Genomic DNA, 17095 nt, shown 5'->3' with positions numbered 1-17095 from the left:
CATATAGCTTCCAGTTGTCCTCTTTCAGTGGAGTTGTGGATAGGGCTAAATTCTCCCAGCACCGATGTGTGACAGTAGACAGCATTGGTTACTCACATGATTGGTGTCCAGAGACTGTCTTGGGGCCCTGCCATACAGACATAGTTAACTTCCTACACATCTGACCTCAGCTTCCAGTCTCTTAGACAAGACCTGGTATCATGTGGGCTCCAGACTAAAGATGCCTCAATCAGGCAGGACATTCTGAGGGTTTAGAGATGAGCCAATGACAAAGACCAGCCCTGTCTTTGGGCAAGGCTGAATTATTTACAGTATGCTTCCCATGTCCTCACAAGGAATATTTTCAAAAGTGTACCAAGGGTCATGATTTAATAAAATTACCTAAAACTAGTTTTATTCTGTGAGTGCATGCTAGAGAAGAAAACAATATGTTCTTACTTCTCAACACCATTTCCTTGATTGTACTAGGTACTGACAGAACTTTTATGCCATCAATGGAAATGTAAGCCCCAAGAAAAAAGGAAACAATGTCAGTAATGTTTTTTATATTTTTCTGAGGATGATTTTCACTGTGGCCATGCTCTTAGACCGCTCTAACTCTGAGCACTGCATTTTTACCTTTTTTTGCTAGCTTGCAGGTCCCTTGAGGGTAGGTTTATTATCTTTTTTATCTTTGTAGTCTCCATTTTACCTAGCACAGGTAGGGACATCTGCATTTGTAAGTACAGGTGTATTTGCTTTGTACACAGTACAGTTCAACAAATATTTGTTAACATGTAGATGGTGCACACCTGTAATCCCAATGACTTGGGAGACTGAGACAGGAAGATCACACATATGAGGCCAGCCTCAGCAGCTTAGACCCTGTCTTAAAATGAAAGGGCTGGGAATGTAGCTCAGTGGCAGAGTGCTTGCAGAGGGATTGAGTGTGTATTCCTGGATTCTATCCCTGGTGCTATGAAAAATAAATTTTTTTTAAATTAACATGTAGTACCTTTTCATCACTTCACTAAACCTTTCCGAAGCTTTTTCCTTTGATTAAAAAAGAAATGCAAATAAAGGGTTATTGTTTTATTCCTATTTGTGATATGTTTTATTTTCCCTTCTTTTGTTTTAGAAGAGTCATCGTCAAATCTGTTCTGATTTCCTGGAAACTTGAGAATTAGCATTGATTACATTTCTCTCATTGACATTTAAATCACTGATTCTGCTTCCTGTCATCCTAGCTACTTCTGTCATGGTGCAGGCACTCCTCCAGTTAGTGTGGCAGACTCTAGCCTTCTTTTCCCTACCTCGTTTCACCATCCTCAGATCTATTCCCTAGTAGCCACCAGGTCAATCTGTTTGAAATACAGTCATAGTTCCTATTTACATAGTGCTTATTACTTTATGCCAAACACTTTTTTAGCACATTTAATCTTCATCAAGGGGGTTACCATTTGTTATCCTTGCTTTACGGAGGAGAAATCTTGAGGCCCAGAGAAGGGACCTAGCAGTCTGGATCTGGAGCCCCTACCATCTACCCTGCCACCTATGGGAAATTGCTTTTCACTATTTAGCTTCAAATCCTTTGTTCTCGTCAACAGTAAGCTCCTAAACCTGGCATCTAAGACCTTCCATACTCTGACTTCTTTCCTTAGGACTGCGCTACTTCCTGCTTGTTGCATACCACAAACTCTGCCATTTAAGTCTGTTACAGTCTGCCCACCACAGCACTATTTATGACCTCTGCACTCTGGCTGCATTGTCCTGAATGCCTGGTACTCTTACTTAACTTTCAAGTAGTGGTGGTAGCTCCTCAAAGAAATTTTCCTCTACCCTTTTTCTTTGCCCCCTCCCTACCAGACAGAATAGGGCAGATTAAAGTAGATAATTGTGTAACAAGTATGGTAAGATGATGATAAGGGGTACCCGAGGTAAATCTTTTCCAGTAAGCAGTTTGTCCCTATGTCCTAAGGTTGACTGTATTCCTTCAAGGACACAGACTCACTCTATGCCAGCAGTATTTGATACATAAACAGAAATGAAATACTTTAAGGATAAACAAACACAATATTCTCCTAAGTTATGTTTCCATCTTCATATTTTCTCCAGTTCTCAAAATTATAAAGTTTATGGATTTTGGGGAAAATTTATAAATGTAGATTCTAGGATTTTTGTATCTTTTAAGTAAACGAGTTTTCCTTCTCTCTTCTTTTGTAAGCTCCTTGCCCGACTTGAAGGTAGAAGTTCCTTGAAAGAAATAGAACCAAATCTGTTTGATGAAGATTCACCTGTGCATGGTAAAAACACAACTTCAATATAAATATAATTTAAGTTTTAATTTAAATATAATTTAAGTTTTATAAAAGTCCCCCCCCCCACATTCATATATACACACATACTCCTAGTTAAAAGCTAAATAGGTCTAAACAGTACAGTTGAAAAGTAACAAAACAGTGTAACAAAGTTTTTAAGTCTTTGTATCAGATGAGATGAAGTTTGGCTTATGTGCAGTAAATCCTTAGAGTATACATTGACCTCCTTCTTTTTTCCCCATCACCTAATAATATTTATGGGGTTTTGTTGGTATGATTTATTTCCATTCTTTTTCTCTAGAAAGTTTTGCAGAGTTGCAGGGGAATCCTCGATTGCCCACTTGCTCCATTAGTATTTTTACAGCAGAGAAAATAAATGCCTACTTGTTCTGTTAGCACTTGTACACTAAGAAAGACTTAGAAAAAAGGTAATGTATTTAGATTGTTTTGTTTCTTTTAATATAACAGCTTTATAGATATATGATTCACTCATTTTGGTATGCTGTTCATTTTTAGTAGAGTCACACAGTTTTGCAACCATCACTATAATGGATTTTAGGACATTTTCATCTCCCATTAATGAATCCCATTGCAGGGCTGGGGCTGAAGCTCATTGGTAGAGCGCTTACCTAGCATGCACAAGGTCCTGAGCTCCATCCCTATTAGTAGTCATATTAGTAGTCATGTGTCTATATTAGTAGTCATGTGTCTCAGCCCTAGGCAACTACTAATCCACTTTCCAACTCTAGATTTGCCCTTTCTTTTTATTTAATTATTCTTGTAATCATAATATGTGGTGTTTGACTGGCTTCTTTTACTTTACATAATGTTTTCAGTGTTCTTATGGTAAGGTGAATCAAAAGTCCATTTCTTTTTATGGTTTAATATTTCCTTTGTAGAGTATACAACATTTTGTTTATCCATTGATTAGTTGACTTGCATTTGGGTTGTTAACATATTTTAGCTGTTAGGAATAATGCTGCTGTGTTTACCAGTGTACAGTTTATCTGTGGATAGATGATTTCAGTTCTCTTGGATAATACCTATGATAGGAATTACTAGGTTATATGGTAACTATGTTTAACCTTTTGAGAAACTACCAAACTGGTTTTCAAAGTAGCTTCACATTTAAGTTGTCACTAACTTATGTATGTGTTATGTACTTATGCAATGTGTGACAGTTCCAGTTCCCCACATCTTGGAAATAGTTTTTACTGTCTTTTGATAATAGCCATCCCAGTCAGTGTGAACTTGTATCCCACTGTGATTGAGATTTATGTTTCCTTGATGGCTAATGATGTTGAGCATCTTTACTGACAGTTTGTGTATCTTCTTTGGAGAGATGTCAGAACCTTTGCTCATTTAAAAATATTGGGCTGGGCACAGTGGTGCGTACCTATAATCCCTGTGGCTCAGGAGGCTGAGGCAAGAGGATCATGAGTTCAAAGCCTGCCTCAGCAACTTAGCGAGGTCCTAAGCAATTTAGCCAGACCCTGTCTCAAAAAAAAAAAAAAAAAAATTTAAAAGGTAGTAGGGTGGCTTCATGGTTAAGTACCCCTGGGTTCAATCCTTGGTGCCAAAATAAATAAAAATATTGGATTGTCTTTATTGAATTTTTAGAGTTCTTTACATATGACAGGTAAAAGAAACCCTTTGTCATATATATATGTTGCAAATATTTTTATCCATTCTGTAGGTTGTCTTTGTCTTGATAGTGTTCATTGAAGTACAAAATTGTTAATTTTTGTAAAGTCCAATTTATCTTTTTTTAATTGTTTTAAATTTATTCTTTTTAGTTATATATGACAGTAGAATGTAGGTTGATATATATACATGGAATATAATTTCCCATTCTTGTGGTTAAACATGATGTGAAGTTACACTGTCATGTATTCATATACGAACATAGGAAAGTTGTCTTCAATTCATTCTACTGTTTTTCCCATCCCCTTCCTCCCTCACTTTCCCCCATTTCCCCCCTGTCCAATCCTATGAACCTTCATTCCACCACCACCACCCCCCCACCCCCCCCACCCCCCCCCCCCCCCCCCCCCCGCGCACCCCGATCCCCTGCCTCTTGTAAGTCAGCATCCGCATATCAGAGAGAACTTTTAGCCTTTGGTTTTGGGGGATTGGCTTATTTCACTTAACATGATAGCTCCTAGTTCCATCCATTTACCAACAAATGCCATAATTCCATTCTTCTTTATGGCTGAGTAATATTCCATTGTGTATATATAACACAATTTCTTTATCCATTCATCTATTGAAGGGCACCTATGTTGGTTCTATAGCTTAGCTATTGTTAATTGAGTTTCTGTGAACATTGATGTGGCTGCATCACTGTAGTATGCTGATTTTTAAGTCCTTTGGTATAAACTGAGGAGTGGGATAGCTGGGTCAGATGATGGTTCCATTCCAAGTTTTCCAAGGAATCTCCATACTGCTTTCCATAGAGATTGTACCAATTTGCAATCCCACCAATTTGTCTTTCCTGCTTTAATATCATATCTAAGAAGCCATTGCCTAATCCAAAGACAAGAAGATTTATAGTTTCTTGTTACTTGCTACTGGTTTCTCTTTTCATTCTTTTCTGATTGGAAGAACATATTTCTGTGGTTTCAATCTATTTAAATTTATTGGGATTTGACTCATGGCCTCATGTAGTTTATTTTGGAAAATTTTCTATATGTTCTTGAGAAAATTGAGTATTCTCCTGTGGTTGGGCAAAGTGGTCTGTTGACATTTCTTAGTTGTGGTTGGTTTTTAATGTTAGTAGGCTCTCCTGTTTCCTGGCTGATCGTCAGTTGGGTTGCTCTGTCCATTGTTGAGAATGGGGTATTGAGGTCTCCAAACATGGTTACTGCATTGTCTGTTTCTTCCTTTGTTTCTATCAGTTTTGGCTTTGTATATTGCTGTGCTTTGTAAAGTTTGTTATTGTTATGTTTTGTTGCTGGTTGACCCATTTATCATTATAAAATGCCCTTAACACTCATTACAATAGCTGCTATTTAAAAAAAATAAAAACAACAGGCGTTGATGAGGATATAGAGAAGTTGGAATATTGTGCACCTTTGGTGGGATTGAAAAAGGATACTGTCCTTAAGCTGTATGTATCCTTGAATGAAGGTTCCTCCAGAAATTAAAAACAGAGTTGCCATATGATCCAGTGATCTCAGTTCTGGTTTTATATGCAGAATTGAAAACAAGATCTTGAAGCAGCAGCACTATTGACAGTAGCCAAGAGATGGAAGCAACCCAAATATCCATGGATAGTTCCAGTTACGTGTGCTTCTTTCCTTATTAGATTTGAGTCACTGTCTTTACCCCTGCTTTCAGCATCCAGCTTGAAGGACTGCTGTAGTATCATTTGTACAGCAGATCTGTTAGCCAAACAAAACCCTAATCCATCAATGATCAAAGTCAAATTTTGATAAAATGTGTTAGACAAAACTGAGCTGTCTTTGTGTTCTTTCCATAGAAAAGTGTATTATTAAAGTGAATGTATTGAAACTGTTGACATGTTAAAATGGATTTGTGGCACGACTTCTACATTAGGAAACTTTGAAAACACATTTCGACACTACAAAAATGTGTGCTTAAAACTGTCATCGATCCTATAGCTGCACACCTAGTTGAACAAATACTCCCGTGGAACAATAGCACACGTGAAATCACTAGGATCCATAGCAACGTCCGTTATTGGGAATTGTTACAGGGAAGCAAACGTTGAAGCAAGAAGGCATAGAGGGATTGAAGGGTCTAATGCTGTGGTAAACATATTTTTGATGCTTTTTGGATAGTAGTTATTTATACCATGTAACAGTTCATATTTCTTCAATACTGTAATGATTATCATCTGCAAATTTAACATATTTGTTATATAGTTAGTACACTGGTACCAAGATGATATATTTTTTGGCTTTTCTTACTTTTCCTTATTTTGAAGGATCTTTAGATTCATGACTCTTCCTGACAATCTGTTACCCTGACTCCTCACAGCATCTATTTGTAAGAGTAACTGTCAGGGCCAAACCATCCAGATTTTCTGACTTAGTTTTAATTTTTTCAAGTGCCAAACTGTAGGGATTTTTTTTTTTTCCTACAACTTGTCATATTCAATACTTCGGCTGGACAAGGTGATTTTTTTTCTTCTTTTTTTGTAAAAGCTCACAGAAATACATGAGATAGTGGCTTCAAATAAAGTACAAAGGACCATGTCCTCTCTACAGAACATAATATTTGTATGTGATTTTTATCTTAACAATTAAATAGTACATGTTCATCATTAAACACATTTGTAGGGAATTTAGTTCAAGGATCTTAGTGATAATATTCATGTATATTTGGTAAGTTTGCAGAGTTTACTTCCTAATTTGTTGTAAATCTTTTTTTTTTTTTTTTTTTTTTTTGTTACCGGGGATTGAACTCTGAGCCACATCCCCAGCTCTATTTTGTATTTTCTTTAGAGACAGGGTCTCACTGAGTTGCTTAGTGCCTCGCTTTTGCTGAGGCTGGCTTTGAACTGGCAATCCTCCTGGCTCAGCCTCCTGAGTCACTAGGATTACAAGCCTGAACCACCACACGTGGCTATAAATGGCTTTTTTATATCTGCTTTGCTATCATCTGTAAAAGGGAAGTGTGTCATATCTGTGTATTAATCTCTTATTCAGAGATTTAACCTGAAACTTGTTTGCATTGGTTTCATTTATGCCAAACAAGAGTCTGAGGAATCTGTAGAAGACTTACCTCAGGTACTTTTTGTTCATGTATGGATTTAGGAAACCTGTGAAACCGTTTAGGTAAGTGCCTTCAAGTTCTCCATCTTTTTGAGTTCTTCTGAATGACCTTATGATCACCACCCCCTCTTCAAGAAAATACTTGGCTAAGTTTTCAGGGTTTCTATTTGGGAAATTCCAGAAGTACCCAAGAGATCTCTCACTGTTACCTTCTGACCAGTTCCATATATTTCTCTTTCTCTGTGGAATTCCTTTTTACCTAAAATTTATTATATTTCTTATCTTAAATTATCTTCTCCTGACTCTCTCGCTTCATAAAACTACTGTTGAATTTTTCTCTGAAAATAATGGCTGTGCCCCAAGCTGCTGGTTTCCAGGTACTCATGGTTTCCAACACCCTGCAGTCCAGCTCTGCCCTTGCTGCTGCTCGAACAGCAGTGAGCACCCACGGGGCCTTTCCCTCTGCCTTCTGAGTGTCTCAGCTTTTGGCATTTGGTTTGCAAAGTGCACATGTGCAGGGTACCCACTTGGTGTTTTAGGCCACTCTCCTGAACCAGCGAGTGGTCTTTTCTCTGTTTCCCATGTCATCTTTTCATTTCTGTGGCATTTCTGCTAGATTTCTCATTTAGTACTGTTTTACCCTGCAAATGTTCTTTTGCATCCTGCAGTGTTTTTCCTCCTGACACTGTTTTTCTGTTAAATTTCTGTTTTATCTATCTTCTTTTGACTCTTCTGACTATGGGTATATCCCAAGAATTGAGTTTTTGGCCTTGTATTCTTAAATTTGAGTCCTTTACCCACTTCTCTTACTCATTAAAAGAGTCTTCAGTTTACTCTCGTTGTATCTCTGTAGATCATTCCCATATTGCTATATCCAGCCCCTTGTGACTGTCTCAAATCTTAAATCCAAGTGGCTGTCGGGTGTCTTTATTTTGTTAACCTAGAGATACACACCATTTTGAAAGCTAAATTTTTTTTTTATATTTATTTTTTAGTTTTCGGCAGACACAACATCTTGGGGTATGTGGTGCTGAGGATCGAACCCGGGCCGCATGCACGCCAAGTGAGCGCGCTACCGCTTGAGCCACATCCCCAGCCCAGAAAGCTAAATTTTTAAATGTTATTTTCTATTTGTTTTTTCTTATTTTTATTAGACACATAATAATTGTGCATATTTATGTGGTGTAGTGTGGTATTGTGCTACATGCATACAAGGAATAATGAGCAAATCAGCATAATTAGCATTTCTATCACTGCATATTTGTGGGGTTTTTGTGTGTGTTGGGAGCATTCACATCCTCTCTTCTAGCCAGACCTTGTGGTGCATACCTGTGATACCAGAAATTTTAATCCCAGCTCTCATCCTCGCAGCCCCAGACTGAGACAGGAGGATCTCGAGTTCAAAGCCAGACTCAGCAACAGCGAGGTGCTAAGCAACTCAGTGAGACCCTGTCTCTAAAGAAAATACAAAATAGGGCTTGGGATGTGGCTCAGTGGCCGAGTGCCCCTGGGTTCAATCCCCAGTACCCACCCCCCACCAAATCCTCTCTTCTAGCCATTTTGAAAAATGTAATAAATTATCATTTACCTTAGTCACCCTACTATGCTATATCTTTTATAACCATTAACCAAACTTTCTCTATTCCCCTTACTACATTTCCTAGCCTCTGGTAACCACTGTACCTCTCTCTGCTTCTGTGAGGTCCACCTTCTTAGCTTCCATATCTGAATGGCTTCTTTCACTTAACATAGCACCCTCACATTCTGTCCTTGTTGCTACAGTAATCGGATTCTTGTCTGCATATTTATTTTAATTTAAAATCCCTACTTCATGTATGTGCTAGATTTGTGCAGGTACTTCCCAGCCTATCTAAGGAACTCACAACTAAGTGTCAGCATCATTTGGTCTCCAGGCCCAGCCCTCTACAGTTTGTTCCTCTTCTTGCTTCATCTCCTGTGTGGATCTCTGGTTCTTTATATCTGGAGGACTGTGCTAACCATGGCCATACTACCACCTGTGACACCCTACCAGACCAGTTTCCTTCCAAAATTGACTTGTATTTTTAGCCCTCACCAGTTAGAACATAATTTTTATTCTTTAGATGTCATTCAAGAGGATCTTAAGAAGAAAGTAATCTGCTGACCTACATTCAGAAGATGCTGCCTTTTGTGTTGGGGATAGAATATTCAAGTCCCAAACTAAGGAAGCTAATAGAAAATATAATTAAGTAAATAGTAATTATAGGCCATGATAATGGGATGGATGGGGATGACAGATTGCTTTCCCCACCTCAGCGTTAGGATCTGTGAGCCTGTATGAAGAATGTGAATGTCAGACGTGAGGTGCTCTTGTGCCTCTCGGCCTCCTGCAGCTGCTCTTCTGGGAAATGAAGGGGAAGATTTGGTGCAGTCTGCCCCTGGGCTCCCCCTCCGTGCCTCTCCTATCCATCACGTCCCTTGGAGCACTTCAGGTGAACCTTCCTAAGCTCTTTTCAGCTTCCCCTGGCCGCTGACCTTCACTGTGTTGGCGTCCCCTCAGGTAGCTGCTCCTGTGACACAGGGCAATGGAAGCCTTCAGTGGGGAATGGGTCCACCTACTTCCTTGGGAACACAGAGGGACAGGGCCAGCTAAACACCTAGCTTCCTGTACCCAAGTCACTCTGTTAACTGCCTGGGCTGGCCTTTAACTCCTGGCTCAAGTGATCCTCTTGCCTCAGCCTCCTAGGGTAGCTGGGACTACAGGTGTGCACCAACACACCTGGCTATGTGAACTTTTAATATGAATCCAGGAGCAGTTGTTAAGACTAAGGAATAGTTGTTATTATTGCTCCCTGAGGTTAGAATAATTTTAAAAATTTCTTTAGAAAATTTGGAATTGCAACTTGTATGTACAATTATAATGGGAATTGGCTGAAGTTTTATGTATTATCTTCTAATATGGTGTAGTGGCAATGTGACACGTAACTATACATATTTATAGGGCACAATGTGTACCTTACATAACAACCACGGGGTAATTAGCATATCTGTTACCCCAAATATTTACCATTTCTTTACAGTAAGAACATTCAAAATCCCTTTTTCTAGCGATTTTGGAATATGTTATACATTGTTAACCATGATTATCCTATGTGAAGTAGAATAGTAGGACTTATTTCTCCTATCTAATTGTATCCTAGACTTCTTATACATTATTTGTGACTGTTCCAACATCCAGTAGTTTATTAGTAATAACAGGAAAATAACTGAATTCTTTTTTAGATTCTATTTTGGTTGGGACCCAAGAATCTGTACTTTTTTTTTTTTTTTTTTTTTTTTGGTACAGATGATGGAACCCACGGGGCACTTACCCACTGAGTAACATCCCCAGACCTTTTTTTTGTATTTTCTTTAGAGACTGGTTCTCACTGAATTGCCTAAGGGCTCTCTAAATGGCTGAGACTGGCTTTGAACTCGTGATGCCTGGGCCTCCTGAGCCACAGGGATTATAGGCATGCACCACTATGTCCAGCTAAGAATCTACTTTAAATATAGTGTTTATAGTCAGGTAGTTCAGTCATAAATTAGATTCAGCCATAAATTAATAATAATAACAAGCAAACTAGCAAGGTTTAAAACAGTCTTTAGAATGCATTTTGGAAAGCCCCAGAAGCAGGGCAGTTTCCCCAAGTATTATTTTATTTCACTTGTGCTATCATTAATGAGGGTTATGAGAACCTATATAGAAAGAGCTCTGGAGTCTTTAAAGTTCAGACTAGTTGTCTTTTCTTTATGCTATAAGAAGATAATCTATAATGCATCTGGGTAGAGTTTCAAGAGATGCTGCAGTAGCGAAGACAGCTGACAGTGGTCTGAAGATGTTTTCAGTCGAAGGAGGCAGTTGGCACACAAGGCCTGAGAGCCCTGAGCTGTCATCATCTGTAGTATATGAAATCACAGTCAAGAATTGTACTTCCCATAGTGTCAACAGACTGACAGCCCCTAGTTAAGAATTATTTCTGCCTCATGTAAAAGAAGTCCAGCTTAGTGGCTCCCCCAGAGAGAAGCTGACTTTCCCCACATCCTAAGTGCTCTGAGGCAGGCTGTGCACAGCTGGTGTGGGGCACCATCTGCCCTTCTGCTCCACCATCCTCAGGGCACCTGCATCCTCAACTACATGTTCCAAGGTGACGGCTTCAAGGGCAAGGGAATGATGGGATAAAAGTCACACCCCAGTGTGATACAGACTTAGAAATCCCCAGTAGACATCTTGTGTCTCGGTGGCTTCAGCTATGTTACCATTCTTCTCAAGAGAAACTGTCAAGTAGTTTTTAAGGTGAATATATTGCCTTCCCCCACTAATTGGGGGTTTACGCTTTAGGAGAAAGGAGAGAATGGATGTGGTATAATCAACTATTTGGAAATGATGTGTTCTGTAGTAGCCAGGCCTGAGATCTGCAGTACTCTTCTTAACTCTCTAATATCGCCATTAAAATGTGACTGCATGTGGACCTGTCCCCAGAGAATTCCTCTGGGCTCCTTTCAGTCTTCTTGCTGTGTGTTTTGATTTGATTCCCTTGACACTAATTAATAACTGACTCCTGGGCTAGGAAGGATATAGCTCAGTGGTAGAGTATTTGCCTAGCATGCATGAGGCCCTGGTGTTGCCAGTACCACAAAAAGAAAAGAAAAAAGACTGCCTTCTTTCTCAGAGATGTAATAATAACTTTCTTATTTTTTTTCACTTACTCATACAGATCCATTTTGGTCAGTGGATTTAGATCTTTGTTCACATTCCAGTAAATGTCCTTTTAAAACTTTTCATTTTGTAGCCTACTGTTGTGCTGCTACATTTTGACTGACATTTCTAAATTTTACACAGGTGATATTCTTGAATTTCATGGTTCAGAAGGAACAGGAAAAACAGAAATGCTTTATCATTTAACAGCACGATGTATACTTCCAAAGTCAGAAGGTGGACTGGAAGTAGAAGTCCTATTTATTGATACAGATTACCACTTTGACATGCTTCGACTTGTTACAATTCTTGAGCATAGACTATCCCAAAGCTCTGAAGAAATAATAAAATACTGCCTTGGAAGATTTTTTTTGGTATACTGTAATAGCAGCACCCAGTTACTGCTCACACTGTATTCACTAGAGACTATGATTTGCAGTCATCCCTCTCTCTGCCTTCTGATTATAGACAGCCTGTCAGCTTTTTACTGGGTGGACCGTGCCAATGGAGGAGAAAGTGTTAATTTACAGGAGTCTGCTCTGAAGAAATGTGCTCAGTTCCTAAAGAAACTGGTAAATGAGTATCACCTGGTTCTTTTTGCAACAACACAGAGCATCATGCAGAAAGCTTCACATTCTCCGGAAGGGCCTTCTGCCTCTAGTCGCCCATGTGATGCGGATACAGACTACAGACCTTATCTCTGTAAGGCATGGCAACAAGTGGTGAAGCACAGAATATTTTTCTTCAAACAAGATGATTCTAAAAGCAGCAACCAATTCTCATTAGTTTCCTGTCATTTAAAAAGTAACAGTTTAAAAAAACATATTTTTATCATTGGAGAAAGTGGGGTTGAGTTTTATTGAGATGCATCATAAAATAGCCTTTTGTAAGCTACAGTGTAAGTCTTAAAAGGTCTTTTATAAGCTAATGTGATTTGATTCTAAAGTTTTAACCTCAGAGAAATAATTTCTTAAACTAGTACAGTACTTCAGACAATTCTGTTTCTAGGCCATTGAAGATCAAACAAAGTGACATTCACAATTAAATTGTTTTAAAACTAAAAAATATGCATATTTCAGAATAAAATGGACTTTTATAACTTTGTGTCACATTTTTTAAATTCATCTAGGTACTTAATTTGTTTGGCAAAGTTTAAATGCATTGCTCATATCTTATGTAACTCCATTATAAAGCTATGACTTTAGAAATTCTGTCATTAGAGCTACCTTATCATCTGCCTTCCATACTAAGAACTATGGAAGGCTGGAACATATTTTGTTATTATTAAGGTGGTGTCTTCCTATGTTGCCTGTGCTTGCAAGACTGGCATTGGACTTGGGATTTTCCTGCCTTAGCCTCCTCAGTAGCTGGGTGTACAGGTGAACACCTTAACACCTAGCCAACTAGAACATTCTCATCTGAGCTACATTGAATTCCCAGTGGACTTAGATAAGGTTGGGTTTCTGTTTTAATTCTTGAGTACTGGGAAATAAGATACCCATTCAAAGAACTCTTTGAAGTTTATTTTGAAATGTTTATCTCATTTTTATTAATAGATGTGAAAACTTATTTGTTAAAATAGTCAGATATAACCAGGTACAGTAGTTCACGCCTGTAAACCCATGACTGGGGAGGTAGAGGCAGGAGGATCTCGAGTTCAAAGCCAGCCTCAGGGCCTGGGGATGTGGCTCAAGCGGTAGCGCACTTGCCTGGCATGTGTGCGGCCCGGGTTCGATCCTCAGCACCACATACAAACAAAGATGTTGTGTCCGCCCATAACTAAAAAATAAATATTAAAAAAAAAAAACAACAAAGCCAGCCTCAGCAACTTAGCAAGGCCTTAAGCAACTCAGTCAGACCCTGTCTCTAAATAAAATGCAATTGAATCATTTCCAGTTAACAGCTGGAGAAGGTTTTAGTATTCTTTGGTGCAATGAAGGTGGAATAAGGATATGCAAGACAAACTGTGGCGGAAGACAATTCAAGGGATTCAGTTTATTTTAATCCAAGAATAGATCTAATTATACCAGTATTTGTTATTAGATTGACCATTGTGGTCTCCTTGGATCTATATGCCAGAATGAGATGTGTTGCAAAGGTATCTGAATTATTCTAGGGAAAATGGGAGGGATCAATGCTATGTTCTTGTACATCCATTTATGTGTTACGTGTTACTTGTTCAGTTACAATAATTTATAATACTTAACTGTAAGTTCACTTATCAAATGAAGGTTGGTTTTTTTTTTCCCAGAATTGAAAAGAATACTGCAAAAAAAAAAAATGAAGATCACATTTTTTATAGTGCATACCTGGCCAATGTAACATGCTACCTGTGTCCCATCCCCATGCTCTGGGACACCTGCTATTTCCAAAACCCCAGGGCTTCTGGGAGTGTCTTCTGGATGCCAAAGACTGCTGGGCTGCATGTGAGCAGCACAGACAGACTTTAACCAGTGAAGGGGAGGATTCGGGGTATAAACACCCAACTTCCACAGCACTCGGGAATTTCTCAGGGTGGCTGCAGTTGGCTGGACTCCCAGTTGCTTACAGCAGTAATCACAAACGTGGTTTATCACCATCCTCTCTTCCCTCTCTCACTTCCCTCCCTTCTCAGGGGCTTCATGGGATTGTATCCCTCATCAGTAAGAAATGCTCATCTGGAAACTCCTGCTGGTGACGGGGAGCTAGACTTTCAGCAAACAGTAACAAGTTGTCAGACTAACAGCCTTCTCCAGCATTTGCCCTTCAGCCACATTATGAAATTGAAAACAAGGGCAGTCTAATTGTCACTCAAGCTAAATGACGTTGGATCACATGGTTCACATCCACAGGTTCTTATTGTTACTTTTTACCATTGGTATAACTTTAAACATGATATTTTGCCTATAGTTTGTCCTTTTTCCATTTCTGATACATATTTTTATTACATGCAAAACATGTTACACAGTAACTTATAAATATTTATAAGTTGGGGTCATAGACTTGTTTTCTCCCCAGGTCGATGAGTGCGATCAGTGAAATCTATTGCTCTACTATAGAGTAGTATTTTTTTACTCATAAAAGATAAAAATTTAGTCACCTTCCTATCACTCTCTATAGTCTGGCATGGTGCGTGTGTATGAGAGAAAGACCAGTATATATGAAAAACTTAGCACGTTCTTAGCAGAATTCTAGCCTTCAATATAATAGGATTTTCCATTTATTTCATATATAAATGAAGTGATAATTTAATGGACCATTGTTCACAGATTTATAACTTATTCTTCAGGAACATGATTAAAAGATAATGAACTTTTGTATTAAATCATCAGTTGTATATTAATGTGTCATATGAAAGACCTAGTTATCTTACAAAGATTTGCTTTTTTACCTGATGGAAGGAATTAAGAATACTGGTTAATAAAAAATTCTTTTAAACTAGAAGTTATACTAATGGACTTTGTGAAGACTGTAGAAATGCTATTTGTAAAAAGAATCAGGCTTAAGAGAAAGAGAAATGACATATTGTAAATTATGTGGAGAGCAAATACCGGGATCCTGGATACAACCCAAAGAATAATGGAAACAAGTGGGCAAGAGGTTGTAAGTCTTGAATATTTATTGCACTTATTTATCCTATTTACCTGTCCCCACTTCTCCTGCCAAATTGAGGGAATCCTAAAATAGGATATTTTTAATACTTTAAATAAAAGTACTATGAGAAGTTTTTATAAACAAACCTTTCTTAGGGTTGGTGTAAGAGGCTGGTAAAGACAGTGTATGGGAAAGATGGTTCAGACATTCATAACTGCTGTAGAAAATTAAGAAGGTGTTTACCACTTCACTTCAAATGTAAAAAGCTCTCAGCTTTCAAATACAAAGTACTGTATTATAAATAATGAAAACTTTTGATGCAGACTGCTGTATGGATTATCTAAGATGAGGGTAAGAGACATTTTCAGATGAGCACAAACAAAATATATCACCAAAATTGCCTCACTAAGGAATTTGTGAAAGAATACTTCACAGGAGAATTATCCCAGAAACTGTCTGAGATGTTCGAAATAATGGTGAGTAAAGTAAATGGAAATCACTTGAAAAAAATCTAAAGAAACATTGATAGCATAAAATTATAATGTCTAATTTGTGGGAAGAAAAAACAAAAATTCAAGGTAATCTATCGCCTGTAAGCCTAGAGCATGTAATTTTAGGTAATTAAATTGTTTAACCTAAAAATCTTTTTCTGAGGAAAGTGAAATGTGGACCAACTTTCAACACACACACACACACACCTTATTAAAAATATTTTCTGTTACTAGTGATTGAACCCAGGATCACTCTACAACTGAGCTAGGACCCTGGACCTTTTGATTTATTGATAGATTGATTGACTGGTGCTGGGGATTGAACCCAGGGGCACTCAACCACTGAGCCACATCCCCAGTCCTTTGTTATATTTTATTTAGAGACAGGGTCTCACTGAGTTGCTTAGGTTCTCACTAAGTTGCCGAGGCTTGTTTTGAACTCACAGTCCTCCTGCCTTGGCCTCCTGAGCTGCTGGGATTCCAGGCATGGGCCACTGCACCCGGCCTGATTTATTTATTTCTAATTTTTGCCGCATGGTCTTCCTGACAGCTTAGCCTTGATTAAGTATGAACTTGAGAATTTGAAGGGCTGCCTTTAAAAGAAGCAATATATGTTCCAGTAACATACTGAGGAAACAAAAAAGAACTGAGAAAAATAATGAACAAATGCACTGAAGAAAAGGTAGTTATAACTAGCACAAAGTAATATATGTAGAAACCAATCCAGTTGTAAAGGACTGAGCTCTTTCACAAAAATCCTTGGGTCTTTAAAGTAGGTTTTAGCAGTCCTCTTAGCTTAAAAAAATAATGACTTCTAAACAAAAGATAACAGATGTTAAAATAAAAAAAAGTTTAAGATACTAGAAAAATATCTTTATCCAAAGGAAGCGATTGTAGTTGTATAAATAAATTTTAACTGTAGTAACAGCTTAATTTTCCATTTTAAAGATCATTACAAATGGCAGAAGGTTTGATTCATCATTTAAGATACCTTCAAAAATAAAAGCTAGAGCCAGGTGTAGTGGCTGTATCCCAGCCACTCAGGAGACTGAGGAAGGACAATTGCAAATTCAAGGTCAGACTGGGCAATTTAGAGAGACTGTCTCAAATTAAAAGGAACTTGGAAACAATTTTTTTAAAAAGAGATTTGCTTTAAAAAAATGATCAGACAATTGGGAATGTAGATCAGAGAGGTATGATGCCTTTGGTTCAATCCCCATTACAGGGGTGGGAGTGGGGTGGGCGGAGAAGAACCGTAATTAGAAGTTAATAAAGTTC

General features: G+C 38.2%; 1 protein-coding gene across 9 annotated transcripts in view; it reads left to right on the top strand.

The window, feature by feature from the left end:
- LOC110598274 (DNA repair protein XRCC2) overlaps positions 1–17095 on the top strand; it is a 110610-nt gene that overhangs the window by 16447 nt on the left and 77068 nt on the right. For 4 of the 9 annotated variants that reach the window (XR_013435517.1, XR_013435518.1, XR_002484128.3 and 1 more), the window contains exon 2: positions 2204–2282. The exons of 2 other annotated variants lie outside the window; for them this stretch is intronic. Coding sequence is in view for 3 of the 7 variants with exons in the window: in XM_078040892.1 (XP_077897018.1) it covers positions 2204–2282 (79 nt within the window). In the remaining 4 variants the exon portion in view is untranslated. Of the gene's footprint in view, positions 1–2203; positions 2283–11897; positions 12853–17095 lie in introns of those variants that run through there. 3 more of the 9 variants (XM_078040890.1, XM_005326690.5, XR_013435516.1) reach the window with 2 other exon arrangements.

Source organism: Ictidomys tridecemlineatus, chromosome 2 (assembly GCF_052094955.1).
Source record: "Ictidomys tridecemlineatus isolate mIctTri1 chromosome 2, mIctTri1.hap1, whole genome shotgun sequence".
Taxonomy (NCBI): domain Eukaryota; kingdom Metazoa; phylum Chordata; class Mammalia; order Rodentia; family Sciuridae; genus Ictidomys; species Ictidomys tridecemlineatus.
Note: the sequence above shows the minus strand (reverse complement) of the source record. Positions and strands in the feature narration are given on the sequence as shown.